Source organism: Xiphophorus maculatus, chromosome 6 (assembly GCF_002775205.1).
Source record: "Xiphophorus maculatus strain JP 163 A chromosome 6, X_maculatus-5.0-male, whole genome shotgun sequence".
NCBI lineage: Eukaryota > Metazoa > Chordata > Actinopteri > Cyprinodontiformes > Poeciliidae > Xiphophorus > Xiphophorus maculatus.
The window spans coordinates 23,961,551-23,989,230 of NC_036448.1; the positions used below are offsets into that span (position 1 = coordinate 23,961,551).

General features: G+C 37.1%; 2 protein-coding genes across 2 annotated transcripts in view; both read right to left on the bottom strand.

Moving 5' to 3' along the window:
• Positions 1-1,336: 1,336 nt before the first annotated feature.
• Positions 1,337-12,088, bottom strand: LOC111608804 (vasorin-like). The gene is made up of 3 exons (XM_023334938.1): positions 11,863-12,088; positions 5,567-5,697; positions 1,337-4,150 (listed from the first exon to the last, which is right to left on the bottom strand). The coding sequence occupies exon 3, from the start codon at positions 4,146-4,148 to the stop codon at positions 2,943-2,945; it is 1,206 nt and encodes a 401-aa protein (XP_023190706.1). The 5' UTR covers positions 4,149-4,150; positions 5,567-5,697; positions 11,863-12,088; the 3' UTR covers positions 1,337-2,942.
• A 4,704-nt stretch (positions 12,089-16,792) lies between these two features.
• LOC102229051 (zinc finger protein GLIS1-like) overlaps positions 16,793-27,680 on the bottom strand; it is a 42,545-nt gene continuing 31,657 nt past the window's right edge. The window contains exons 5-9 of the mRNA XM_014474937.2: positions 26,597-26,723; positions 24,708-24,864; positions 19,133-19,299; positions 18,960-19,052; positions 16,793-17,712 (exon numbers count right to left, since the gene is read on the bottom strand). Of these exons, the coding sequence (XP_014330423.1) occupies positions 17,570-17,712; positions 18,960-19,052; positions 19,133-19,299; positions 24,708-24,864; positions 26,597-26,723 (687 nt within the window). The 3' untranslated portion in view covers positions 16,793-17,569. The remainder of the gene's footprint in view (positions 17,713-18,959; positions 19,053-19,132; positions 19,300-24,707; positions 24,865-26,596; positions 26,724-27,680) is intronic.

The window sequence follows — 27,680 nt, forward strand, 5'->3', positions numbered from 1 at the left end:
CTCGGTTTATTTTGCCCAAACATAAACAACAGAGCTGTCTGCAAAACAAAGACACTATATGAGAATCAAACACCATTGTTGTTTTTTAAAACCCTAACCAGGGTTCTGAATGTTTTTCCCAGAATACTTATCGATCTGAATGAATTGTATAAATTAATAGCTGTAGAGCGAAAGCTGAATAATTGATGGTTCTGATCAGGTTGTAATACAGAGAATATTTTATTTTATATGTTTTTATCTGGTGCTTGTGTTTCTTCTCATGCCGCCCTGGGCTACCGCCCATTTTTAAACCATACTGGGTTAACTGGTTCCACAAAATAACTATTTAAAGTACAAAAAGGAACTCTATTCTTGAAAAAAAATACAATTGTCAAGCTCTATAAATATATAAAAACATGTTTTTTATTGTAAAATTAAATAATCACAGCTTTGTTTTATTTTCATGTTGAAGAAAAGCATCAAACTTTCACAAAAGGTAAAAATATTCCTCCCTATTGAGTCATTTTTAAATATAGGGGCAAAAAATAAAGAGCCCTCCTTAAAAAAATAAAGCTCATATCTTGGAGGATTAGAATGTAGTGAAACAGGAAAATTTGTCTCTTTTAACAAAATTTAATTCAATGCATAAATTTTATTAAAACAAATAAAAGAACACTTAAAAAATAATTACAAAATTAACAAAAATGTTTTTATTTTATAGGGCAAATAGACCAAAATCTTTACAGCTGAGAATGTAAATCATAGAAAAACTGAGTTGTTGCACTTTAGTTTGTTTTTGGTAAACAATAATCCTTCATTGAACTTTAAAGCCGCTGACAAATTAGTTGTTTTTTAAAATTAAGTACAAAGTATTTAAACACAGCCAAAAACATGTATATCACAGCAGACCACGATCTGAGTTAAATTACAAAAAAATAAAAATATTTATTTCTAATTCTACTTCATCAGTGTCGGATATGATCAAGATTGTAAAAAAGTGCACCAGCTTTTCATTTTGAGTTTTTAATGGTTAAATTATATTGCTAAAGATAAAGCTCCAGTAAAAAAATCAAAAAAACATTTACTGCTCACTGCAACATCGATTCAGGAGCTGATATGACTTTTTTTTTTTTTCTTTTGGTCAGTTTTCATTCTGCCATTTAACATCAGATTACATAATAAAAAAAACAGTTGTTATTATGAAGAGTGCTGAAAACATTTACTGTTGATATCTGCTCAAACACTATGAGAAACAGTTTTAAAGCAAAGGTTTTATGACTACCTGTCGCTCAGCTAGCTGTGCTGCACTGCTAATGCTAGCTGGTACATAAACAGGAATAAATAATGTACACTTTTGTTTTTATCCATCTTTATTACAGAGTTTACAACATTGGTATTAGCTTCAACTAGAACAACAACATCTTCTTTGCTGTTGGAATAGCTATATGTTTAAGCTAGTGCTAATGCTAAAGCATTTTTGTTAGCTGGTATTTTCTTGAAACTATGAATTTCCTGTAGCTACATTCAACTATATCCATGTATAAAACTTGTAGCTGTTGATTTGAAGTTAAAGAAGTTCAAGGTAGTTTAGCTTCTTCTTTATTTATGCGATGCTGTAGCGCCGCTACCAGCTAATCAAGCATGATGCCACCACCATGACTGATGTTTCATAGTGTTGTTCAAAAACCTCTTAGGACTTTTTCTAATTCATTTTGTTTTTTAAATTCTGTATTCATTTGATTAGGAAAGGGCACATTAATTAACTTTGCCTTGATTTACAGCAATTTAAAGATGCAGAAATTAGCACAGTAGCTAAATTTCATTTTTTGTCCTAAGGCAGGTAATTACAAAAAATAACAGTAAAACACAATTGGATAATATCATTGTGATGAAAAAATCTGTGTTTAGAATCAAACTGTAATCTGACATATTTGCTATCATACATTTAAACTAACCAGTGTATTAGAAATCCATAAAAAGTGTGTGATAAAGATACACACTGAGACTGAGGTATCCAAATATTAGTGAGAGGTGCATTACTGTGTTTCAATCTGTTAAAAGTACAAAGTTAATGTGGCATTAATGCCCATGATTGATTGAAAGGCCATCTGTAAACTTAAAGGGGATCTACTATGCAAAATTAACTTTTTGCACGTTTTTATATTTCCATTTGGTCTCTACTGCTTCTAAAAACAAACATGTTTTTGGCTATAAGTTAATGTTAAAAATGAGCCGTTTCAAAAACCTTCCGGATGTTGAATCACAATCGACGGGAACTGCGCCGTCACTTAGCAACCCCAATGAATCCCAGCTTGTCACCTAGTGGCCCAAAGCTGAGCTCGAGTATGTTTGGTCAGCTGGCTTTACCACAATATGTGCTGTACAATGGCTGCTGGAAATGCGTTTTTATTCCTTCATTTGGGTCTCCACTGTTTCTAAAAACAGCTCAAGCGCTTAAAAAAAAAGCAGTTTTATGGCAATAAGTTTATATTTTTTGGTGTTGGGAAAAGTAGATGTTTCAAAAACCTAACGAATGTAAAGTCACAATTTAGAAGCCACTGCCTGTTACCTAGCAACCTCAGTGAAGCCCATGTCGTTACCTAGCAACCCAAATGGAGGTCCAGCACGTCTTGGTTAGCTGGTTTTATGGCTGTATGTACAATGGCTGCTGAGGTAAAACAAGTGTTTTGTTGGCGACTTACTATCCAGAAACCACTTGTTGCCTCTTTGTTGGTAAAGCAGGAGGCTGCACTTAATGCTTTTCAAAGCTGTATGGTTGTAAAATTGTGCATCTGTTTGCAGCCATCTTCACAAGCGATTATAAATGTTGGGTTGGCGGACCTGACTAGACTAAAATCTCAATATCTAAGAATGATTTTGAAAAAAAATGTAGTGAACTTGTTTGGTCCAATCCTAACCCGTTCATTGAAGCATAATAGGTCACCTTCCACCATATCTCTGTGTCATGACAGATTTACGTTCTCATATTCCCCGTGGTCCGAGTCTTCCAGCTCGATGCCCGGCACCAGGCTGTAGTACTCAGTGGACTGAGTCAGATAGACCTTTTCTCTGTCCGCCGAGTCTTTCATCACTTCTGTCACGCTGACCGTGTCCAGCTCCATCTTGCTGGCCCTGTCGGGCTCCTGCGGACCCTGCCTCCCCTCCGAGGAGCCGGGAAGAGACTCTGCTGAGCTCAGCTTGATCTCCACCTCCTCGTAGATGTCCCTGGTGCTGCCCAGGAGACCCGAAGCCGGGCGGAGCAGCAGCTGGTTCTTCAGGATCCCCTCCGTCCTGCAGTCGGCAGCTCTGCTCGGCTCGGCTCCTGGATCCTGCTGCTTGTTGTGGTGCTTGTGGTTGCTGCAGCCAAAGTTGGGGGCCCTCTTTTTGGAGGAGCTGAAAGTGAGAGTTTCCTTTTTCTTCTTCTTCCTCCCACAGCACCAGCAGAGCAGCAAGGCGGAAAGGATGAGGAGAGGCAGGACGATGAAGAGCGCCGTAAGACCGACCAGGCGACAGACGTCGCTGATGCGTAGCGACCACACCGTTCTGCCGGCGAGGTGTCGAGGAAAGAAGCACGTCAGGTTCCCCACGAGATCCTCCAACCGGGCCGTCCTGTTGGCCTGCCTGCTGGCCTCCAACCCTTCCAGGAACAAACAGGAGCATTCCCACCGGTTCCCATCCAGCCCCAGTTCATGAAGCCTGGGAATCTGGAATAAATTACCAGGGAGGGAGCGCAGCTGGTTCCCCTGCAGGTCCAGCCTCTGGAGGCGATCAGAGTCCTGAAGGAAGCCTTTGGGAATCTCCTGGAGTTGGTTCTGACTCAGGTCCAGCTCAGTCAGACAGGGCTGGTCCGCCAGGAAGTACTCTGGCAACTCTCTCAGGTTGTTCCCATCAAGGAAAACTCTCTGCAGTGAAGAGGCCTGCTTTCCGCTGACAATAATAAGGCTGATGTTGCAGTTGGAGAGATCCAGAGTTTGTACGTTGGTGCCGTTGGTAAACACAGACCAGCGCACGTGATTGAAGGCAGAGCCAGAGAAGTTCAAGCAGCAGGCATCAGCGGGAACCTCAGAGGGAAACTGGGACAAGACGGTAGCTGCTGGACAATTGCATCCATGAACCGGACCGGTCTTCAACAGCAAGGCCAACATCAGGAGAGTCCAGCGGAGAACCATCTCTGCAACAAAAATCACAGGGAAAATTAATTCATCAGCTCCTCCATTGCAAAAAACCATACCAACTATTTTGGGTTTAGCTTCTAGTGCAAATATCTTAGTACTGGGCCTGCTAGCTAGATGTCCGTTGCAGTACGTAACTTTTACAATTTGTTAAAACTGTCAGCATGTCGTAACAGTACATAATCTGTATAAAGATTGATCTCCTCCACCTCCTTCCTGAGCTAATATTCCCATCTGAAAAACAAAAACAACCAATCAGAGCCAGGAGGAGGGTCTTAACACTGTCAATCAATGCTGCTCAATGTGCAAATGGCTGATAAATAACTTACAGTTCCAGGAAAACCGTTAATCCGCAGTCAGCTGTGGTCAGGCTAACTAGTGTTAGCATTCGTGATGAACCAGCGCTAAGACCCTCCTCTTGACTCTGATTGGTTGAATCTGACTGTATGTCTGATTATTTTTATGTCACGACATAATTAGCAATTTAGCAAATATGTAAAAAAACAACAACTGTTTTTTAGTAAAAGTTACATCCTGTAGCTTTAATACTGTATTAGATTAAAATTAGTTCCAAAAGATTAACTAACAACGGCCACTTAGACCTTTTTTCAGTGTTGTAGTTTGGCCTCCACCCAACAGAGGGCGCCGCTGGTCATCCTGAAGCGAGCCAGTTTTAAGAAAAAAGATGGCGGAGGGATCGCCGAAGAGGATCACCCAAATATAGTCCGCTGAGGGACGCAAAATGCTGTTTATTCGGTTCAGTTTAATAATTTAACAGCAGTTTCTGTCCAGTTCGTTGAAACAGAGTGACAGGTGAATTCTGCCGTCCTGAACAAAACATGGGGGAATGCGTAAGTGTTGACTTATTTTAATCTTTCTTTATGTATTCAGAAGCCTGACAGCTTCCCGTTTTGGTATATTTCATAAGTATGTCGAATCTCTTGCTACAAGAGAAAACTGTTTTTTTAAGAAAATCGGACGCTTATCAATTAATCGCTAGTCCATCAACAAAATCAATCAACGTGAGATTAACTTATTCATTGATAACTTGCATCCTAATTTACTGCACTTGAAGGCAAAACTAACTCTGAAGTAACTTTTCAGCAAGATATAGGAGCTTGTTTTAAATTAATAACTCCCTAATTTTGATGAAAAGGTACAAGTTTCACTGATATATTATTTCACTTATAACTTGGGAAATAGTCTGCCAGTGAAACCAGTACTTTTTAAAATCAATATTAAGGAATTATTGACTTAAAACAAGCTCCTATATCTTGCTGAAAAGTTACTTCAGAGTTAGTTTTGTCTTATTCCATAGGTACTAAGATATTTGTACTAGAAACTAGACCAAAAGTACTTGGTAAGTTATTGTGTTTTTGCAGTGTTTTATCCCTCTGATTCCTCCTCAAGCCTACCTGCCTCCCAGTCCTCCCACAGACCAAGATGGCGGCTGATATGCTGGTAGACTCAGCAGCTTCTCTGAGGACTCCTGTTTGCTTTGAGGGTTGTAAAAGTTGGCATGGCGACTGGGATCACCGGGGAGCAGCTGCAGGAGAGGAAACAGATGCTTGGGTGAAGGTTTCGCTTGTATTAGTAGATGGGAACAATATTAAAAACACAGTTCAACTGCCTTGTCTTGGCAGTTTTTACTTTTAAGATGAGAGGCTCTTAAGACACCTAAACCTGCTTTAAACGTACAAATTCAAACTTTGTACCCTTTGTGCTTCCATTTGGGTTTCTACTGCTTCTAAAAACAGAAAAAGTGTAAGAAAAAAAAAAAACACCCAGCTGTTTTTTGGTGTCTGGAAAATGAGCGGTTTCAAAAACCAACAGAATGTAACATCACAAATCAGCAGGGACTGCATTGTTACCTAGCAACCCCAGCGAAGCCCAGACTGTCACCTAGCAACCCACGCTGCGCCCCAGAGCATCAGCAGGTTTTACCACTGTACGCGCTGTACAATGGCTGCTGGAAAAGACAGGTGTTTTGTTGTTGACTTGCCATCCAGAAATTACTTGCTGCATTCTTGTTGGTTGTGCAGAAGGCTCTACTTCTGCCTTTCTAAGATGTACAGTTACATAATTGCGCATCTGTTTGCAGACATTTTCACGTCTTATTTTCACTGCCTGCATTCATGAAGCCTCTTTTTCAACTCCTCTGGGATTTATAATCATTGTTCGGAAATTATTTTAGCTTGAGATGCTAATTAGCTCTCCAATAAAAACAATACCTTGTCAGTACAAAAATGTGGACAAAAGCCTTGAAAATGATTGAAAGATAGCTATGCTATGACTAGCATAGCATAACTGTCTTCTAGGTTCTTTACTGATGTTTTAAAGAACCGCTGAACACTGGCCAACAAAATCTTCGTCCTTACGTCACTTTAGTGTCTCTTTTTGTATTTTTTAAACTTCTTTCTGCAGTTACAGTGCATGAAGACAGATTAGCATAGCTTAACCTCTGCCTTTTTGTCTGCTAACCATAGCCCTCATCTCTCTAACATCCAGATATGCGCTTCTTCGGCTGATAAATCACATGTTTGCTGGGTCGGCCGGTTCAGCTTGCATGTCGGCCACAGCTGGACCAATAAATCCCAGACCCCCTGCAGCAAATAATTAACACTAGATTGCAGCAAGAAATGTGAGTTTAGGTTTTGTTCAGCAACAGTCTGCCCAGAAACCACGTAAAGTTTCTCTACATAGACCCTCACTTCCTGCCTTTGTTAAAGAGCCTCGCTGGACCTGCTGATATTCTCAGAAACGGCCTATTTTTGCCTTTTTTATGTGGCATCTCTTGGCTTTGCGTTGAATTAAGAAAGTAAAGGTCAGATCGTGGGAAACTGAAAAACTTTACAGCGGCTCTACGTCGAAGTTTTGCTTTCTGCAGCAACATGACTGACCTTTAGAGATAAAAAGAAAGCAACGAAAAAACACGCCGTTCTTTGTTTACCGATAACTTTAGCCATTATCTATATCTGTAAGGCCTCAGTGAAAATTACATGACCTTAAACAACGTGTAAAGATATTATTTAGTCGTTTATTTATCTTCACAGATTCCCACTGGCTCCTGCAGTAAGTTTAATTCAACTCAAATTAAGTTCAAAAGTTGTTGTAGTAACTGTAATTATTCAAGATTCTTCAAAGAGCTGTTGGTAGATGGTGATGGCTGGGGGTGGAAAGCGTCTCCTGTAGCAGTCTGCAGCGAATTTGAAGAAGCTTCTGACTGAAGACACTGATGTTACAATAAGTGCAGTAATTCCAGGTTTAGTATGGAAATGTTGGAGTTTACTTCTGATTCCTCGTTTTTGGTCTGCTAGTAATAAAAAAATACAAATTTTTGCGAGAACAATTGATTTCTATGTTAATTTTTAAATTGAAAGTTCTTTCTGAAGGAGCAAGCACACTGCAAAACTAAGCATTTTTGGTCTAATTTTTAGTGAAAAAAATATCTTAGTACACTAGAAATTAGAAAAAACTAACTTATAAGTAACTTTTCAGCAAGAAATATTAGCTTGTTTTAAGTCAATAATTTCTTAATATTATGAAAAAGTACTAGTTCAGTGGCAAATTATTTAACTTTTTTCTATTTTTTCCATGTTATAAGTCAAATAATCTGCCAGTGGAACTTGTTTAACTTTGAAATTTTAAAATTTTGATTTGAATTATACTTTTACTATCAATTATGTTTGATTAGGGCCTCCAAGAGCCCTATAATTTTTCAGTTTGCTGCTACTTTAAGGTTAAAATTAATTACCATAAAGTTTGTATGATGTAAGCTAATTAGAAATGATGCTAATGGTAGCATAATTAGCATAACTTCTGTTATCATTTAGCACTTGTATTTACTCAGGAATGATGAAGCATTTATTGTTGACATGTTGGTATATGGGGGCCCCAAGTGAAAATCTGCTCAGGGCCCCAAAAAGGTTCTGACCGGCCCTGTCGTTTAGCCGCCTTCATGCCGTCTGACAGGTTCCGTTTGAGGGATTTCCTCATTCTGCAGGTCAGGAAGTTTTCAGGCCTGAGTTGGTGAGTAAAACTGAACAAAGCAGTGCGGATCCCCTGTAGTTAATTCTTTAAGAAACAGAATATAATCGTCTTGGTCATTATTTGAGAAACTGAATGTTGTCTCAGTTACAGGAGGCCATCTTGCATCATCACTGTTCAAACAAACAGCCTTTCCTGCTTCCTGTTTGCTTCACACACGAGTTATTCAGGGTGTTTTCAGCCATGTTTATGTTCCCCACAGTCAGGCTGAGGCAGCCCCGCTCTGCACCTCAGGTCACCAGTAATTAGTTTATTTATGTCTCCAAATCATCGGCTTCTGCCAACTGTTTTCATCTGACTATCTCCCAAAGCAGAAATAACATTTAAGGTGACAGGAAATGGGTGTAATCATGTTATTTATTTGTGTCATTCTTTTCATTTTAGTGTCAAAAATACCACAGTTTGAACCTAAATTTATATTTTTAGTCAATCTGATGTTATTTGAAAATATTAAATCAGATTTTGTGATCACTACTATATGGAAGAGGTGACTTTAATCTCTGAATTTAAACTTTTTCTCAGAATTGTGATTTGGATTTCAAAATTCAGACTTTAATCTCTGAATTTTCACTTTTTTTCCCTCAAAATTAAAACATCAATCTAGGAATTCTGACTATAATCTCAGAGTTTTGACTTTAATCTCAAAATTCAGACTTTATGGTAAGAATTAAGATTTTTTTTTCTCCTCAAAATTCTGACTTTGATTTCTAATTACGATTTTTTTTTTACCTCAGAATCAGAAGTGTTGAAATAGTCTATGTCCTATCAGACAAATATAGTCTTAAAACCCAATAAATTTATATTTGGTAGATAAATATAAAAAATTAAATAAATTATATATATATAAACATGGTGCCTAAACATGCTGCAATAAATCAATTAACTGCATAATAATTTAAAACTCAATAATTTCCATTTGCATGATTTATACACTCTTTCTCTACCAAAACAATTTTGTTTACAAAGGCTTCAAGAATCATTTTACTTGTTCTTTCTTTTGTTTTATTTATTTACTTTGGATATTTAAAATGTTTTCCAGTTCCAGTGTTGAATGTTCATTAGGATTTAAAGTTTATTGGTCTTTGAAAATGCATTTACCCTTATTCTACTTGAAAATGGTCTCAAAACAACAATATTATTGTTTATTCTGCTCCTTTGTGGCTCTTTGAACATGAGTTTCATTACAGGTTGAGATTTGGTTTGGGGTGTTTTGTTGATTTTTGGGTTTTACTTTCTGTTTGGAAACTATCAGTCAGATCTGGCAACCCTATATAAGGAGAGACCAGCAGTAGATCATTGTCATCATCAACCAACAATTACTACTTACTCCGTCTTCCTCCCACTGTGTTTGTAACTGGATGAACATTTACCTGCTTTTATTCAAATTCAGGAAAGCTCCGATCTTTTTCCGCTGCACATTTTTGAGGATTTTGAATTTCGCCCTGTGGTTCTCCGTGTTCCTGCATGTCTTTTTCCTCTGCGGTTATTTGCATGCTGTTAGGTTTCATTTTCAGCTGATAATAATCAGACAGACGGAAAAGTGTTGGCGTCCAGTTGGTCATTTGCTTAAATTTGAAAGTTTTGGTTCAACACTGGGAAAATACAAAATCTCACCAAGTATTTCTGTCTACTTCCTAATGCAAATATGTTACTACACATGAAATAAAACAAAACTGTCTTACAAGTAACTTTACAGTAAGATATAGGAGCTTTATTTAATTAAAAAAAGTCCTTTATATTGATGAAAATGCTCCAGTTCCACTGGGAGATTCTCACAATAACAAAGTTTTCTTTAAATTGTCCCAGGCATTATTGCGATAAATGATAATATTGTTGTTTTGAAAGAATTTTCTAGTAATATAATGGCAATAATAATGCAAGAACACATTTTTAAAGGTCAGTAAACTTTAGATTCATTTGAACATTTAATACTGGAACTGGAAAACATAAAAAATATCCAAAATAAATAAATAAAACAAAAGAAACAACATATTAAATTCATTTTGAAGTCTCTATAAACACAATTGTCCTTTACAAAAAGGCTAGTTGAGGCCAATTAAGACTTTTATCATCCAGTTTTTGGTAGAAAAAGAAAAAAATTATAAATTATGCAAATGGAAATCATTGAACTTGTTTTTATTTATCTTGCGATTCATTGATTTATTGCGACAGACTTCCTTATTTCAAGCGTACCAAGATGTTTGCTCTGGAAACTAGAGAAAAATAGTTGGTTAAATGTTTTGTGTTTTTGCAGAGAATCGTTCACAGCTGCGTCCGAGCGACTCTTACAACGGTTCAAAAGTCTTTGCATTCTTCAGTGAAGATAACCGAGACGTCAAACTCCGTCTGAGTCGGATAAGCGGAGGAAAGGCTGCAGCTGTATCAAACCTTCGGCGTAAACACAGAAAACGACGAGGTGATTTCACCGCGGCGAACTGGAATCCACAGGCTGACCTTCTGGATGTCTGAGAGCGAGAGCGAGGGTTTAAACCAGGATGATCTCACCCTCTAACAACGTGAGCCGCTGCTTCCTCTCTGGCAGCCAAACGGATTCATGCATCCTTTCATCAGGACGGATCTGGAAACATCCAAGGCATGTCTCCTGTGCTTCTAATGTCCAAAAGGTTTGAATTTCAAGGCATAAAGACACATTTTAAGTTTGGAGAAGTGGGAATAAACTTTACTGTTAGTGGGCCAGTGGCAAAGCAAGTGGATCTGCATGATATACAACTGCGTATTAGGGATATTATAGGGAAGAATAAAAAGGAAATTTCTGACTAAATTTTGAGATTAATCTCAGAAATGTTCTTGGAAAATACATAAAAATGTCTGACTGAGAAGTAAAAAATTTCCTAGGACAAATTTCAGAAAAATTTAGACTAATCTGAGAAATTTTCTTGAAAAAACATTTCTGAGTTTAAAAAAATTGAAAATATTTTACTTTTGAAGCTCAAAGTTTCCAAAAGTCAAAAATCCCCAAATTTAAAATTTTGAAATTTTCATGTTTTTTGTAGCAAATTTCTGAGATTAATCTAAAAAAAAGTAATAAAATGGTGCCATGTTACGGCCTTTGTAAAAAAAAAAAAAAAAAAAGGTGTAAATTTAAGCCAAATAAATCTCAGAAATTTTCTAGAATATACTTGATTTTTTAATTAATTTCAAATGTTTAAAAAAATTGACATTTGAGACTCAGAATATTTCCAACTTTTGAAAATTGTCAAATTTGCATCTTTTGGCTGTAATTTTTCTCCGTTTTTTCCCCCTTTCTATAATGACCCTTCATAGGGGCGTTGTGCAAGAGGGGGCGCCAAAATGAAGGTGTAACATTTATTATTTTTATTTTATTCTTATTTCTAGTCAAAGTTTTCTGTTTTTAATGTGTAAATGAAGTAATCTGTAAGAAAGGCGCGCCTATAAAGTGCCCACATTCACCTCAGAAAGTAGAAAGTTTCGCCTAAAGTCCTAATTACCCGTTTTACCTCCGTGTCTCCTAAGATTTAATTTCAGTTCTTTAGCTAACATTATCCTGTAAGTCGGTGAAGAGGTTTTAATGTATCTAATTCAAGCTGTTTATTAGGCCAAACTGGTGTGACAGGCGCATAAAAACCCATAAAATGTTTATTTATGGCGGTCAGAGTGAATAAAAGGTGAGGCGTCTTCTTACCTGCTGTCTCCATCAACTCGCAGCCTCTGAAACGGTAATGACGGCGGGTTCAATCACACCGTCCGTCTCCTCCGCATCCCATCGACTCCTCGCTCTGCCGCTCCGTGGGTGTGTCTCCTCCGGGCGGAAAGTGGAAACTCGGCGTCCTTTTCTGAGTGGGACTGATTATTTGTCTGGGAGGGAGCGCTGATAAGGTTTGTCCTCTAAAAGAGCCTTTACGTCGCTTTTTAACTCATTCTGCTCGACTGGTTTGATTCTGGAAGAACTCCGGGCAAAGTTTACGCAAAGTCAACGGCAGCCTAGTGGTGACGAAGCGCCACCTGGTGGATGGGAACACAACTACAACGGTTTAAAAACAAAATACTACAAAGTATTTTTGTTTAGTTCCAGTGCAAATGTCTTAATACACATGAAATAAGGCAAAACTAACTTACAAGTCATAATTCTATGATAGCCTAATATGACCATAAATAGGGGGAAAAGAGTAAGTTTATACCAAAACATCATATTAAAATTTCTTTGAAAAGTGTAAAAAATATACTAGAAAAATATCAGAAATTTTTAGATTAATCGAAAAAATTTGGAAATTTCAGTTTGAAAAGTTGTCAAATTGTTTAAAAAAGTAGATTTTTTTTTTTACTTAAAACTAAAATAAATTCCAACTTTTTTTTTTTTCCTCAAAAATTTCCGAGGTTAATCTGAAAATGTCTGGGAGTTTTTCTTGAACATTTTTGATATTTCAAAATCAGAAATTTCCAAGTTTTTCCTCAAAATGTTCTGAGATTAATCTCAAAATTTTGGTAGAAATGTACTTTATTTTTTTTCATCTACAATGATTTTAAGATGCTTTTGTGCATTACAGCAAGATATAAGAGCTGGTTTTAAGTCTATAATTCCTTAACATTGTTTTAAAAAGTGAGTAGTTCCACTGGCAGACCTTTTCACTTGTAACACGCAAAAAATGTCTATTAAGTAAAACAAAAATCTTTTCAAATACCAAGATATTTATAAGAAGACACCAATTCAACAGGGTTATATTGTGCAAACCAAACAAACAAACAAAATGCTCCTACCCTTGAAGAACACTTTTTATAAAATTGTAAAATATAAAATTTACAATTTTATAATTATATAAAAGCATGGACTCTAATACAGAGACTTGAAGGACACCTTGTGTCTTATTCTGATAACAGGGGGAAAGATCACTGAGTTGCTTATGGCCAAAAAGATAATTTTAAAATAATAATAAAATAACCCAGTTTGTTTAGATTATTAGAAAAAAAATGTGAACATTTCTGAGTTTTAAAAGTTGTAAATTTGCTAGAAACAAATGTAAAAAAAACATTTTTAGGTTAATCTAGGAAATTCTTGAAGAAAATAGTTCAAAAGTTGGAAAATTCTTCAACCTTTGAAGATGTAAAAAAAAAAATAATGTAATTTTGAAACACTGAAATTCCCAAGTTTTCTCAAACTCATGAGCTTCAAGATTTTTTTCTAGCAAATTATGATTTTTCAAACTCAGAAATAAAAACATAATGTTTTCCAAATGTGAAGATTTCTCTATAGCTAACGGTTTTTAGTATATAATAATATAAAGTGTAGATATGCTTTAAAAATTAAAGGTTTATGGAAACTTTTGGCAAAAGTTACCCTGAAAATGTTACATGTGAAAAATCGCTGAAGGTGAGATTAATCATGTAAAGATAAAATTATCTACTTTATCTTCACCGAAGGCGAATCAAATGGAAATTTACAGCTAATCAACGGTTCAGAGAAGGAATCGATGCCCATATTTGGACACAAACGCTCAGTCGTTTCTGGCTTTTAAACGTTTCCGCCGCCAGATGGCGCCATCCGCTCACTAAACCGGCTGATTTGGTCTAAATATTGCAGACGTATTCAACCTGGCAGATATGATACCGATTATGACAAAATCCATAAAAATGAACAAATACAGTTTTTATTTATTTGTAAAAGACAAAATAATGTTTATACAGTTTATACAACAATCAGTGATAATGAGACACTTCTGATCTGCTACAAAATTACTGTAAACATTTCCTGGTTGTCAGTTTTATAGAGTTTTATGTAAATGTAAAGAGTGCAGAGTTTACTGTAAACAGCTCCCACCTTTAACTGACTGTATATAAAACACATTAAAGGCAGCCTACTAAACAATGAGGAGACATATAACTTTAGAAATAAAGTTTTCTTTAGAGTAAGTTTGTTTTGTTCTCTTTAACTGCACATTTTCTTTCTTTACAGTTTAAGGAGAATTTCTGTACATTCACTCAGAGACTAGGGGGCAGCGATGACGCCTGGTGCAGTTTCAGTTCTGGACACAAGCAGGTGAGTTTTAACACGTCAACTTGGATGCTAATTCAGAAATGTATGAGGGCCATTGTAGAAAGACAGGAACAAAAGGAGGAAATTTCCACCAAAACAATATTGGACATTTTCTAGAAAGAATTAGAAAATTTCTGGGTTTCAAAATTTGAAAGTTTTCTAGAAAAACTCAGAAAATTTTAATCTCAAAAATGTTCTAGAAAAAAACTTGGAACATTTTGGTTTGAAAATTCAAAAATTTCCTGGAAGAAAATGCAGAGCTTTTGAAAATAATCTGATATTTTTGAGAACAAACTGGGAAATTTATGAGTTTGAAATGTTAAAAAGTTAGAAAATTTCTAGAAAAAATAGACATTTTTGAGTTTTCAAACTCAGAAATTCCAGTTTGTTTGTAGAAAATTTACTAAAACAATCTCAAAAATTATTTTATATTTTTCTAGCAAAGTCAATTTCTGAGATTTTTCTGGAAAATTTTTGACTATTTTTAGTTTTTTGTGGGAGAAATTTCCTCCTGGTTTTTTCTATATAGAAGGGTCTTATAGAAAGGCTCTTAATGCCTTTGTAGAAATGTCACTTTAAATGTGTAGGGGTTTAAATCCAACTAAACTTCTCTTTTTATCAGAACTACTAGAGACTAAAAGATCTGCAGAGTTAAAAAAAAAAGAACAGGCTTTTTACAAATTTCCAACTAAAAATTCAATACGTTTCCAGACTTCCACATTTTTTCAAATCACATTTTTTCCCTCTTTTTGGACACTTGAGTATCTTCTTCTTTGGTTTTTATCATCTGCATGTTCTGTAAAACATTTCATTTCAAATTTCACTGCTCTTCTTGACATCAGCAACATTTTGGATCAGCTCTATTTTCTTATCTTTGGGACTCCGACATGTCAGATCTGGACTCGATCATTTCTAATGCAGAGTCTGTAAATCACAGTTTGTTATCTATGATATCTTTATTTTCCCTGTAAAAAATCCCCCAAAGTTGGACTAACAATTCTCTGGCATTTACTTTTGGAAAAAGTTTAAGACGCACAGATCCAATTTAAAACCGCCTTGAAAAGACGTGAGGTGGTCCATTTTAATTTTTGTATGACTCTGTCATTATCTGTAATTTCTGTCTGGTTCGATGCGGTTAAGTAAAAATAATAATCATTTTCCAGGCGTATTGAGGTTTTCTATATTTCATATTCTATCTTTTCAAAGCTCTATAGGAATCCTGAAATACCCAAAATAAATGTGGCAAGTTTGTTTATTCATGTCTGTGTTTCTAATGCTGACCATATTTGGCTTCATTATTATTGCTCTAAAAATACTGAAGCCAGTGTTTATTACTTTGTTTTTAGTTTCCTAGTTTATTCTTGTCTTCAGTTTCTTGTGTTTTTGTATTTATTTCTCTTACATAACTTTGTTTCTGTGTTTATTTTTAATTTTCACTCAGTATATGTTTGCCTTCTCTCACAAACCGTGTTCCCGTTAATGTTTTTCAATTTTGAATTAGAAAAGGTTGATGGAAATGGCAAAATTTGAAATAACTTCTTCAATTTAGCAGAAAAGCGTTTTTTTTCTCTCGCTTGCAGTGGTTTGTGGCTTTTCCAAAAGAAAAAACAAACGCATGAGCTAAATAAGTAGCGAACGCCCACAACCACTGATGGGTCCGTGCCGCGATTAATTTGCTTTTTAACCACTTTTTTTTTTTTTTTGCAAAATCTTAAAGGCACATCCAGGCACATAGTGCCATAAAATGGCACAACTGTTACCTTCAGTTGGCATTCAGGACGACTGAATGCTTTGAAATTGGGCCTCTGTCTCTTTAAGAAGCTCCTGCTCTTTCTGAAACTCCGCCTTCAGGAAGTCATCACGACATGGCTCCTCTATTAACCCTTTAATAACGTTTTATTGAGAAGTGGCTCGTATGATGAGCTCAGCAGATGCGTCGTTCCACCAGGTGTTCGCTAATTGCTGTTGGCTAGTCTGTAGGAGCTGAGAGGGGGAGGAGCTGCGTCTCGAAGGCGGAGCTAGGTCCACCCAGGCGTTTTGCACAGCTGAATGGTTGAAGGATTTCTCAAACATGTGTGGAAGAATTAAAGCGACAGTCCAGGTTTGTTTTTGGTGAGGGAATAAAACTATAACAGGCTGTAAAGCCAAAAAAGTAGATTTTACAGGATACTGCTCCTTTAAGGAAGATATTTTTGTTTTCACCTCTCTGCCTCTTTCCTGACTTTTTGTTTTTTAAATTGAACTTCGATGGGTAATTTAATATTATTGATTGCTGAAGGAATGTTGTGTTTTAAGTAGGCCGGTGTTTAAGGTCACTGCAAAAACACAACATCGTACCAAGTATATTTGGTCTAGATTCTAGTGCAAATATCTTGGTACGTTGAAATAAGAAAAAACTAACTTGCAAGTTACTTTTCAGAAATACATAGGAGCTTGTTTAAAATAAATAATTCCTTAATATTGATGAAAACGTTATATTGTAAGTGAAATAATCTGCCAGTGGACTAAGAAAAGAAAATGAAGGTCCAATTTTAAAAAATGTGATTAATTTGTTATATGTATCCGAATTAATTTTGTCAAATTAATTCAGATACATAATTTATGTTCACAGCTTAACAAAGTTAATATATTTACTTGGATAAACTTAATTTGATTGCTTGAAACAAATCAACTCATTGCTTTGAGTTGGATCACCAGTTTTCTTTTTTCAGTGATGGAACAAAATATTTTCTCTGTATTACACATTAAAATTTCTCATTATAATTATACTTTTTAGTCAATACTACGGAATTATTGATTATAAACAAGCTTCTATATCTTTCTGAAAAATTACTTGTCAGATAGTTTTGCTTTATTTCAACTGAATTAAGATATTTGTACTATAAACAACGTAAAATATTTGTTTTTTGCCGTGTATTTTAGTAATAAATTTCTCTCATCTCCATAAATAGTCTCTATTTCCTGCTATAATCTGCTGACTGTCAGTTATTGACCCCAGCTGGAGAGAAAACTGCGCTCCTCTGCAGTTTGTTGTGCAACCAGAAACATTCACAATAGTTTGGGTTCGGCATCGTAGAGAGAGTCGGAGGACGATTACGGAGCAAGTACTCGCTTCATCCAGATCACAAACGCTTCTGTCAATACAAAGTTCACTGCTTCTTACATCTGGATGTGGTTACCAGATGTGCCGTTCCGGTCAGTTTGCCTGAAAGTTTCCTTCTGTCTCCAGTTGTGTTTGAGCCATTAAAGAAGAGCGATAATGATAAGTTCCTGCTGGAACTGCAGCACATTGTACAGTAGATTAATGATCCTTCATGCTGCGTTTCGTTCGGTCTTTACTGACGACGTGTTCGGGTTTTCATCATGAATCCAGGTAGATGGAGTAGATCTGACTGAGGCAGCGGTCCACACCTCCACTCTGAAACAGGAAGCTGTCTTCTGGACACGGAGACGAGGAGTAGTTGTCTTCGGCTTGGCCTTGCATGTCCTGCAGCAAGTCGAACCCTGAGAGAAGCAGAACAGGAAACTCTTTTTTTTTGTGTATGCTTTCACACCTGAGAGTCCAATATACTCGGTTCGTTTGGGCACCAAAATTGCAACATTTGTTACATTTTCAGTTGCTGCAGTTCGCTTTCACACTGCACTGAGTCAAACGATCCAAACCGAGTGGAAAAGCCGTTCCCCTCCTCGCCAGTGGGGGCGCTGCACCAAGAACTACTAAAGGAGGCAACATGAAACCTCTGAAGAAGACATTGGCGCAACTTCTTGCTTCACAAAAAGTAAACACAATGAAGTTGCGTCAGATTTTAGCGGTTGGAAGATTTTATATTACTGGTTTGGACATCGACTATTAGCCGCTAACGCTAGCGACGCGCTCCAGCAGGCGCCATTACTGTGTGTCATTGTCCGCAAAACCAGACTGCTCCAATATGAGCAGGAATCTGTCACAAAATCATCATAGCGCCCTTGTATTTACCCGATTTCCATAAACTGTGGCTTAAATCAAAGCTAATATTTTAATGTGTAAAGTATGTATTATTCTCCCTGGATATAAATCTATAAACAGTTTGGTTTCTGTCAATAGGCAAGAGAGGACTAAGCAAATCTCTTTTATGTTGGCCAATAATTTTAATATTACATAATTCCTGCTGTTAGAATTAGCTTGATAAATTTTAACAAACTATAACTAGACTTTATGAAATGTTTCATCCTTTTTGATGATTGTTATGAATATCTCCACATTCTACAAACAAACAACTGATTATGTTCATTGTTTATTGATTGAAGGTTTAATAATTACAGCGCCTGCAGTGCGCCACAGCAAGGGGGGAAATAAACTGATAAGCAATGAGTAAAATAACTTTAAACCACTTATATTCTGCTTTTCCCCGCTCTATGTCTCGGCTTTATTCTACACGCCGACCCGTTGCCGTAGCAACTGACACAACACCTCCGGAAGAGATATTTTAAATATCCAAAATAAATCAAACAGAAAAAAGGATCTAGTTGAGTCCAAAGCACCAGATTTTAGACTTTTGTCATCCAGTTTTGTTAGAAAAAGAGAGAGAAAAAAAGATAAGTCATGCAAATGGAAATTATTGAGGTTGCTAAACTTTATCATGCGATTAATTGATTTATTACTCATTGCAACAGGTTATGTCTGTGGAGAGAGGCGTTTAGGTCAACATAGTAGTTAGTTTAATTGCTAAAAACAATAAACTGTAAAGTTGTCAGATTATTTGACGTCTTACCTGCAGAGGCTGATGGGTTCGTGAAGTAGCCAGCAGTTTCAAAGCCTCCGTTGCCGATTGGTGGAACCAGTTTTCCTTCTTGATAGACACATTCTTGGAGGACCAGAGCAGCAAACCAAAGTGTTACTCCGGAGCTCAACATACTGCGTGAAGGTAAGGGAAGTTGTCCTTACCTGGTTGCTGCTGCAGGAACACCGGCTGCTGGTGGCTGTAGGTTTTCTGGAAACCTTGCAGGTGAATGTCGCATCTTTCTGAGGAGGAGCTCGCTGGCCGGAGGTCCGCTGGCCGCAGGTCCGCTGGCCGGAGGTCCGCTGGCTCAAACATCGGCGTCGATCTGTGCCTGGTGAAAAACAATGTTTACATTATTCCAAATATACATGTTCGCATTGGTCGCAACGCGCCGTCGCCACGGTAAAACATGCCAACGACGACGCTAATCATCGTTAATTAAAGCTAGTCAGAGTTGATGGAGTTGGGTACAGGAAGAGTTGAGTCAATATATTATTGAAATGATTTACAACAGCCCTAAATCCGTTATTAGGTATAGGGGCATTTATTTTTTATATATGGGCTTGTTGGTCTGGATAACTATTTTCTTCTTTATGAAATTATCGCTTGAAAGTAGCGTTTTGTATTTCTAAGTTACATATTAAAATTAGTTTGATGTGCAGTGCAGAGTGAGAAAAAAGAAAAAACAGCAACGGATAAATTTATTCATTCAAGATTTTCTTTCCTAAAATGGGGTTAAACTGAAATGCTCTGCTCAAATTAAACCAACCTGGGATTTTAAATGGCGCAGAAAGCCATTAATCATCTTTTTTTCCTCAGGACTTTTAACCTACACACAGTACAGTATGTAAAAAGTGTTTTCCACCTCAGAGAGTGTAATGTAGACACCCCTTGATGATTTGTGCAGAGCTGTATCCGTTGCTGCGGAGCAGGAATGTGCTGACTGTGCGCAAACACTCTGACTCAACATGGAAACAAATGAGTCAATGCAGCCGGTTGGACAAGAAGGAAGAAGGCAGCTGGATATCTCAAAGGAGATATGCAGCTGAACCCTCCACCCTCGGTCTGGTATTTCACTCCCGTCTCTTCAAAGAGCGCCCTCTCTCTGCGTTTCTCTCCGGGATGATGTACTGTAGCAGATTCATCCCCGGGGAGCAGAGTGGCCTTGGAGGGTTTTTAGTGGGCTTCATAAACAAGCTGGGCTTTGTCAAACACACAGATGGCCTCTGGCCCAAACGCAGTCAATATTTGCATCTGACCAGCTGCAAAAAAAAAAGAGAAACTGTTTGGAGATTTCTTTTCATATCTACCATTTATCAAACCCAGAACCCTTTATTATGGATTTCCCATGTCAAATGCTATTACGTTTAATTTAACTGCCTCTGCTTTCAGTGGAGAAACCCAATAAAAGCCCAAATTAATCAGAAGGACTTTCTGAAACCCAAACTGATATAAATCACAGATGGCTGTGGTTTCTTGAGGTAATAAAGACCAGGCTTTGTATACGATTATGTAAACAAAGTAGGCTTTGATATAGTGGGACTGTTAAATGTGCTGCGATGACTATAAGCCCCAAAAATCCAACACATTCCCCTCAGTGGCCCCTGAAACTTCAGCGCTGACCTTGGCTATAAAAGTCTGCTTCACAGCTTACATTCCTGCAGCGCTGCAGCAGCATAGCTGAGATGTTTCAGCCGCGCTGAGCTGATGCGTCGCTCCGACGCACCGGCTTCGCATGGCTGTCAGCAGGACCTCAGGGAAACGGCTCCTCTGATCATATATTACCAGCTAACCGCCCTCTGACTGCGCTTTTTTCTGTCTCTAACTGGAGCCAGCTGCAGTAAACGCTGTGCATCTAGAAGAAGAGTGGGCAACACTTTGTTTCTAATGGCTCATACTGACTTAGTTACAACTTTTGAAAGGTAACACTTGGGAGTGAATAATGGGCTCAATATGCTGTCCACTTTAATCAAATGTAAAAAATTTAAACTGGAAAATCTTGGCAAATACAACAATATATTTTAAAAAATGTTTTCAAGCTCTAATATGACAAATATTGCTGCAGTGAAAAAGTATTTGCCCCCTATAGTTGTCCCTTTGCTTTCTTCACAAATGTAAAGGGAACCTAGCATGTAAAATGAACATTTTGCACGTTTTCATACTTCCATTTTGTTTTAACTCTTTCTAAAAAACAGTTAAATTCTTTAACTTTAAAAAGGTTAAAGAATTTAACTGTTTTTTAGACCAGTAAAAATTCAGCTTAATTTTTTTTTGTGCCTGGAAAATTTCAAAAACCTCATTGTTGCATCAAACTTGACAGGCACTCCGCCGTTACCTAGCAACCTCTGCCAAGACCAGCCAAGTTACCTAGCAACCCAAGCAGAGCTCCACCACATTTGGTCAGCTGGTTTTATAAATGTATGCACTGTACAATGACTGCTGGAAACACAAGAGTTTTGCTGTTGACTTACCATCCAGAAATGACTTGCTGCATATTTTCTCTGGTTTTACATCAAGGACTTAATCAGAGCTTTCTGATTATTGTGATTATTTCTACCCCTGCAAGCCAGAACTCAAAGAATAATAAATAGCCTGCTTCCTGTTTGTCATGTTGTGTTTTGGCAAAAAGTTCATGTTTTTTAGAAAGTGAGCCTTTTCAAAAACCTGCGCAGTTACCTAGCAACCAAAGCAGAGCTCCAGTACATTTGGTCAGCTGGGTTTACTGCTGTATGTGCGAGTTTTGTCGGTTAGTTGTGCAGGGGGCTCTACTTCTGCTTTTCAAACAAGTATGGTTGCATATTTATGTAGTTGAATTATTTCCTAAATTAACATAAGTAGAAATAAAACCTTTCACAATTTAACATTAGCTAAAAATAGAGTTGTTTTTCTGATTTTTGTTTTTTTGAGGCATCTTTGTTGGTTGTGCAGGAGTCTCTACTTCTGCTTTTCAAAAAAGTACGGTTGGAAATGTTTGTGTGAATTAACAGTGAAGAAAAAATATGAAAGGCTTCTGCACTGAAATAATGTAACATCTAGTGGTGAGCAACAAATGCTCACAAACATGTCAAGAACGACGGCGCTGAAGTGAAACAAGCAGCGAAGAGCCTAAGAAAGCTAATTCTGTGTTGTAGTTGAGCAAACAGAAAAACATGCAAATGTGTCAAACTTAGTCATGAGTCACTTTGAGCTTCTGCAAAGTAAACTTTGTCGTCTTCTCTTTCCTCCGAGTCGTATAACAGTGTTTCTGTGTGGAGGCCGACCCGGTCACCGCCTCCATCCCTCGCTTTTTTTCCTCTCCACCGCAAAACACACAAACCCGGCTCATCACAAACACAGCGCCGGCGCTGAACCCAAAGGGTGTTAAAGGAGGTCGAAGTGGCTCGGCCCGCCCAGAGTAAACCTGGGGTTGAGGTCACACAACGTTGATTTACCTGTACGTGTTTTTAATGTGACGTAAAGTTACTTGGAGGTAAAACAAACGCTTGTCTGGCGTTGGGTTTGGAAGGTTGTTACGACTTTATTCTCTTATTATTTCAACTTCAGACTCGTGTGACAATTCTTGGAATATTGACTTTATTCTTATAATTTTATTCCTTTATTCTCATATTATTTTGACTTTATTCTTCAAATATTGACTTTATCTTCATAATTTTATTACTTTATTCTCATATTATTATGACTTTACTCTGGAAATTGTGACTTTATTCTTGTATTATTTCGACTTTATATGCATATAAATTTATTCTTGTAATTTCATGACTTTATTAAATTATGATGAGGGGTAATAACATCTTTCATGACTTTTTTCTGACTTTATTCTCATATTATTGATACGTTAGTCTCGTGATTTTATTTTTATTTCATAGTAAGGCCCTAATACGCCATCTGACAAGTTTCAATACTTTTTTCCTTCCAGTTACTAAATTACATCATAATTCGGAGAGCACATTTTATATTTATTCTGGTTGTCTTCCTATTATTTTAGCATTTTTTTAATTGGAAGCATTTAATTGTGACAAAAAAGCAAAAACAGACATTTTTGAGGGGATAATTAGCTTTTTATACACAAAGCCGTTTGTTGTCATTAACCGTATATCTGTTTACTCACTACACCATCTAGCTTCCATATTTACTTTAGCTTCAGCTCTGCCAACGTGTATTATTAAAATTATGTCCAAGAAATGCACCTTGTTGTTTCTTTCTTGGCAGGAGAGAAAATATTAAAAAAGCTCAGGAAAGTCTGTATACAAATAAAAAAGGCCCATGAGGATGATAAATGACGTAGGACTTCATGAACTCACTAACTTGTTACTTTTTAAGACACGGGCCATGGGCTTCTTGGATCTTACCATTTTAAAAGTGTCCAAATAATGAACAAATACTTTCTGGCTTCATACAAAAATACCCAGACAGTACAACGTGTTATTGCTTAAGTGGAAAATAAACGTTTTTCAAATGTATAAATTTCATTTTATGGAGTGACGTAGATGTTGAGCTTTAGGAAAGTTCAATCATTTAACAGAGACATTTGTGACTGTAAATGCGATAAATTCAGCTGCTTTTTCTTTAATTTATCTTACTATCTAGTGTTAAACACATTTGTCAAAGAAACTCCAAAGCACCATCAGAAATCGGCTCAAAAACTGCATGAAATCACAAGAAAATATGATTTTGTATTACTTAGGCTAGTGTTTTTCAAAGCGGACACCACCAGGGGGCGATAGCAGGGCCTCAGAATGAAAGAAAAATTTTAAAAAGACAATCTGTTTTCCAATCATTATTACAAAATATATTAAAACAATTTCTTTTAATGTTCATCTTTCTGATTGGCTCCCAGTCAAATTTATTGAGCTACTTTGCTTCTCCAGCTAGCATAGTCAGATTTACAATGAGATAATCAATTAAAATTAGAATTGTTTAGCAGTATTAGAGCTAAATAGATGTAAAAATGATTAAACAATGAGTAAAAATACATTTCTTAACATATTTTGCAGCACTGTCTGTGAGTTTGTTGGTCAGAAGCTAATGCCGTTTGGGGATCCATAGCATGGAAAAGTTTGGGAACTCCTGTTGTTTCCCAACAACTCAACAGCCATTACTAATAATATATTGGCAATAAAAGTCGGTTTACATGCAAAGCTTCAAAACCCAAAGTTTTGAGGCCGTAATCTCCAGGAACTAAACTGAAAGTTGCGTAGAGGTTTAGAAAAAAGAAGCGAGGCCAAAGTTTATTACTTTGTTTGTTCTTCTGGATCCCACATACCTGGCAGGCATTTGGCTCAAGCTTCCAGTTTTGGAGGATGGATTCAGGACAATGGGCTGCTTTAAGTGCAGACACACAGAGGAGCTATTTTTAGCTTTAGCATGAAATACCTCTGCATCTCCATTGCCAAAACAAAATCTAGTCGTCTTAGGTCTGCAAAAGAAATCCCTGCTACTTCAAACTTTGCCAGACACCACAAAGGATAAGAGGAAAACCATGTTTTTTCTTTACTTTTTGAAGATTTAAGCCTGACTCTGGGTGCATGATTAAATGTAATTAAAGTGCTCTGTTTTCCTGGGAAAAATCTGAGATAACAGTAGTAAAAAGTTAAAATATTGTGATGTTCACCATGTTATCCAAGAGGCTTAAACCCAGAAAAACAACATCAGTAAAAAACAAACAACAGCTATCACTGCCCACAAATGAAATGTTCAGCATCTTTACAAAATAAAAATAGTTTTTGATGTTACACTCACCCATCCCTCATTGTGCCCAGGCTGGTCAGTGAAGATACGGGACTGTTGGCATCAAAGTTGCCCTCCAAGCCGGGGTAACGGGAGCAGCTGTCTGCAGATGGGGGCATCAGCTCTGGGTTCCTGCTGCTGTGAGACGAGCTTCGGTTTGAGTACACACCTGAAACAGAGCCACAGGTATTTTTAGAGACGTAATAAAACTGAACGCAAAGAAAACTGGTTTCTAGGTTTGGATTTGGGTTAAAGTCTAATTACACTTTAAAAACATTGAGCTGGGGGCTTAAAACTAAGTCATATCCTCCAGTCTAACTACTTCTGTAAGCTTTCAGGTAATGGATTAATCCATTATTTAATTATAAGTTTTTAATTTTTATAAGTTAGATTTCAAAAATGCGAGCAAACAACTTCTAACTTTAGCTAGAGGCAATATTACTGTTAACTTTTAATGCTTATGGTTAAATATGTGCTGCTTTGACTATTAGCAGTGCGTCCTTTAGCTTTCAACAGCTAAAACTTACCCACTACGCTACATTAACAAAAAACAGTTTTTCTGTTAACTTTCCATGATCCTTACATCTAACTAACTCATCTAATAATAGTATTTATGTTAGGTTTCAGCAATGTTAACAGATAACAGCTGACTTTCAACTCTGCCAGCAGTTAACAGTTAACTACTCACTATTAGCCATACTGGTGTTAGCTTTGAAATAGGCTAACAGTTTAACGATGCTGACTACTAACTACATTATTAGATTAATAATAGTGTTTCTGTTATGTTTCAACAATGCTAACAAATAACTGCTAACTGCTTTAGCTAAAGCAGTATTTGTATTATATTTCAACTATTCTAACGCTATCAGTTAACTGCTTCTGTTAGTCGTGTTTTTACCTTAACAATGTTAACTACATTATCTAAAAATAGCATTTTGTTAGTATTGTTACAACAATACTAACAAAAATAACTGCTAACTGCTTTAGCTGTGTCAGCATTTCTGTTAGCTCTCAGCTATGCTAACATTAACCACATCACAATGCCACCGCTGCAAATCCCTTTAAAAAACAGCTTATGTCAGCAAATAGAATAAAGAAAACCGATCAGATGTAATTGGGCATAATGCAAACGCAAACAGTATACAGTTTGCACAACCAAGATTTCAAGGAGTTTCAAGGAAATAATAAACAGTTTTGAAGAAAGAAGCAGTCTGAAGGGTTCAGAGTCACTTGTGCAGATAATGTTAATAGAAAAACATAGTTTTTCATGTTTATATGTCATAAACTGGATCCTGAACACTTTGAGTTCATGCAAAGTTTATGAAGCCAGCAAAAATCATACATAATGTATTGAGAAGAAAGGTTTCTGACTCTGTTTGTCCACTTTTGATAAGGACAAAGTCCTCCTGGGATCGTTTCTGAATTAAACACTGACACGCTTGTTTTGCCCTGAATAAACATAGCTCGCAGTGTGCTGTTTGAGGCTTTTCCCTCAAAGTCCTCAGAGTAAAACTGCAAGTAGTCTGAAGTAATAGACATGGACAGCTCTCCTGGACACACTCTCCTTTCCTTTGCCAAGTCAGCCTCAGTATCCCTGACAGCTTCTTGATCCGCGTTCAGCCATTGAAGGAGGGGAAAAAATAGAGCTTGGCGCAAAACCTGGTGTTGGAGGAGCTGGAGGAGCGGGCGCAGCGAGGGAGGGCCCACTCGCTCGTTCGCTCGCCCGCGTTCAGCGCCCGGTAATTGGACAAGGTAAACACGGGAGACGGGAGGGAGCGGAAAAGGAGCGAATGAGGCGATGGGAGAAAATGAAAGAGGCAGCTTGAACAGCCCAGGTGTTTGAGCGGCTACAACATCTCTTTGTTGGAGGGTAAACACAGACGTTTGCTACTGTTTCGTACCTGTGAAGTCATCCAAGGCTGGTAGAGGCGAGCTGTTTTCCTGGTGGGAGCAGGCCGAGCTGTGGAGATGCTGCCTCGCCAAGCAGTCACTCAAAATGTCCGATTCCAACACGGCATGCACATGAGCCTGCGAGTAAGACAGAATACAGATGTTCGGCCTTAACTACGGAGCTGCGCTTTTATGTTGCATGTGAAGGAATGAGAGTAATTACAGCGCTTCGCCAGACAGTGCTTTACCAATTTCTGTCACGTTATAACCACAAATATCAGAGTATTTTATTGAGATTTCATGTTATTGGAGTAAAAGGACAATTATACTTGTTTTCTTAAACAATGTTTACATATAAAAATCTGAAAAACATGACATAATTCAGGATAGGGATGAAACAATTAATTGGATTAATTGTGTTCAATCACTTATTGAAATAATCATCAACTAATTTAATTATCGGTAAATTGTTAACTGGAGTATACAGACTCTAAAAAGGCCATTTGAAGAAAGAACAACACTTTCAATTAAGCCAAAACTGCACAAAAACACATTAGAGCTGGACAGTATGGCTGACAAACCACGATATAGGCATTTTATATCAGTTTATATTGATTATTATTGATTATATTTTTCTTTAAATATTTAAAACACTGCTGAACTGATGGTGTGACCTTTCCTCTTTCATCCACAGTTTTCACTCCACATCATTGTTGTTTATTTATAGACAGTTATGAGGCAAAGCTTGAAACTGCAGCTGCAGCAGGTTGTTGCTAGGTAACCAAAGAGTGAGTTGCTAGGTAACCAAAGAGTGAGAAAGTCAGTTGATTCTATTAGTATTAGTATTATCTAGTGATATTTGATCACGTGTTTCTCAGTATGCATTGTTACTATTGTCCAGCCCTAAAACTTGTACACATTTTACATTTAAGTGAAAAATGAAACCGTCTTTGTCTGCAAATATCTTCTATCCAAAACTATTAAGCACCTTTTTAATCCAATTTTTAAGCAGCTTATCGGCTCCATACACTGTACCAGTGGCGGCTGGCCAGTAGGGGGCGCTTGGGCGCCGCCCCCTTTAAATTGTTTAGATAA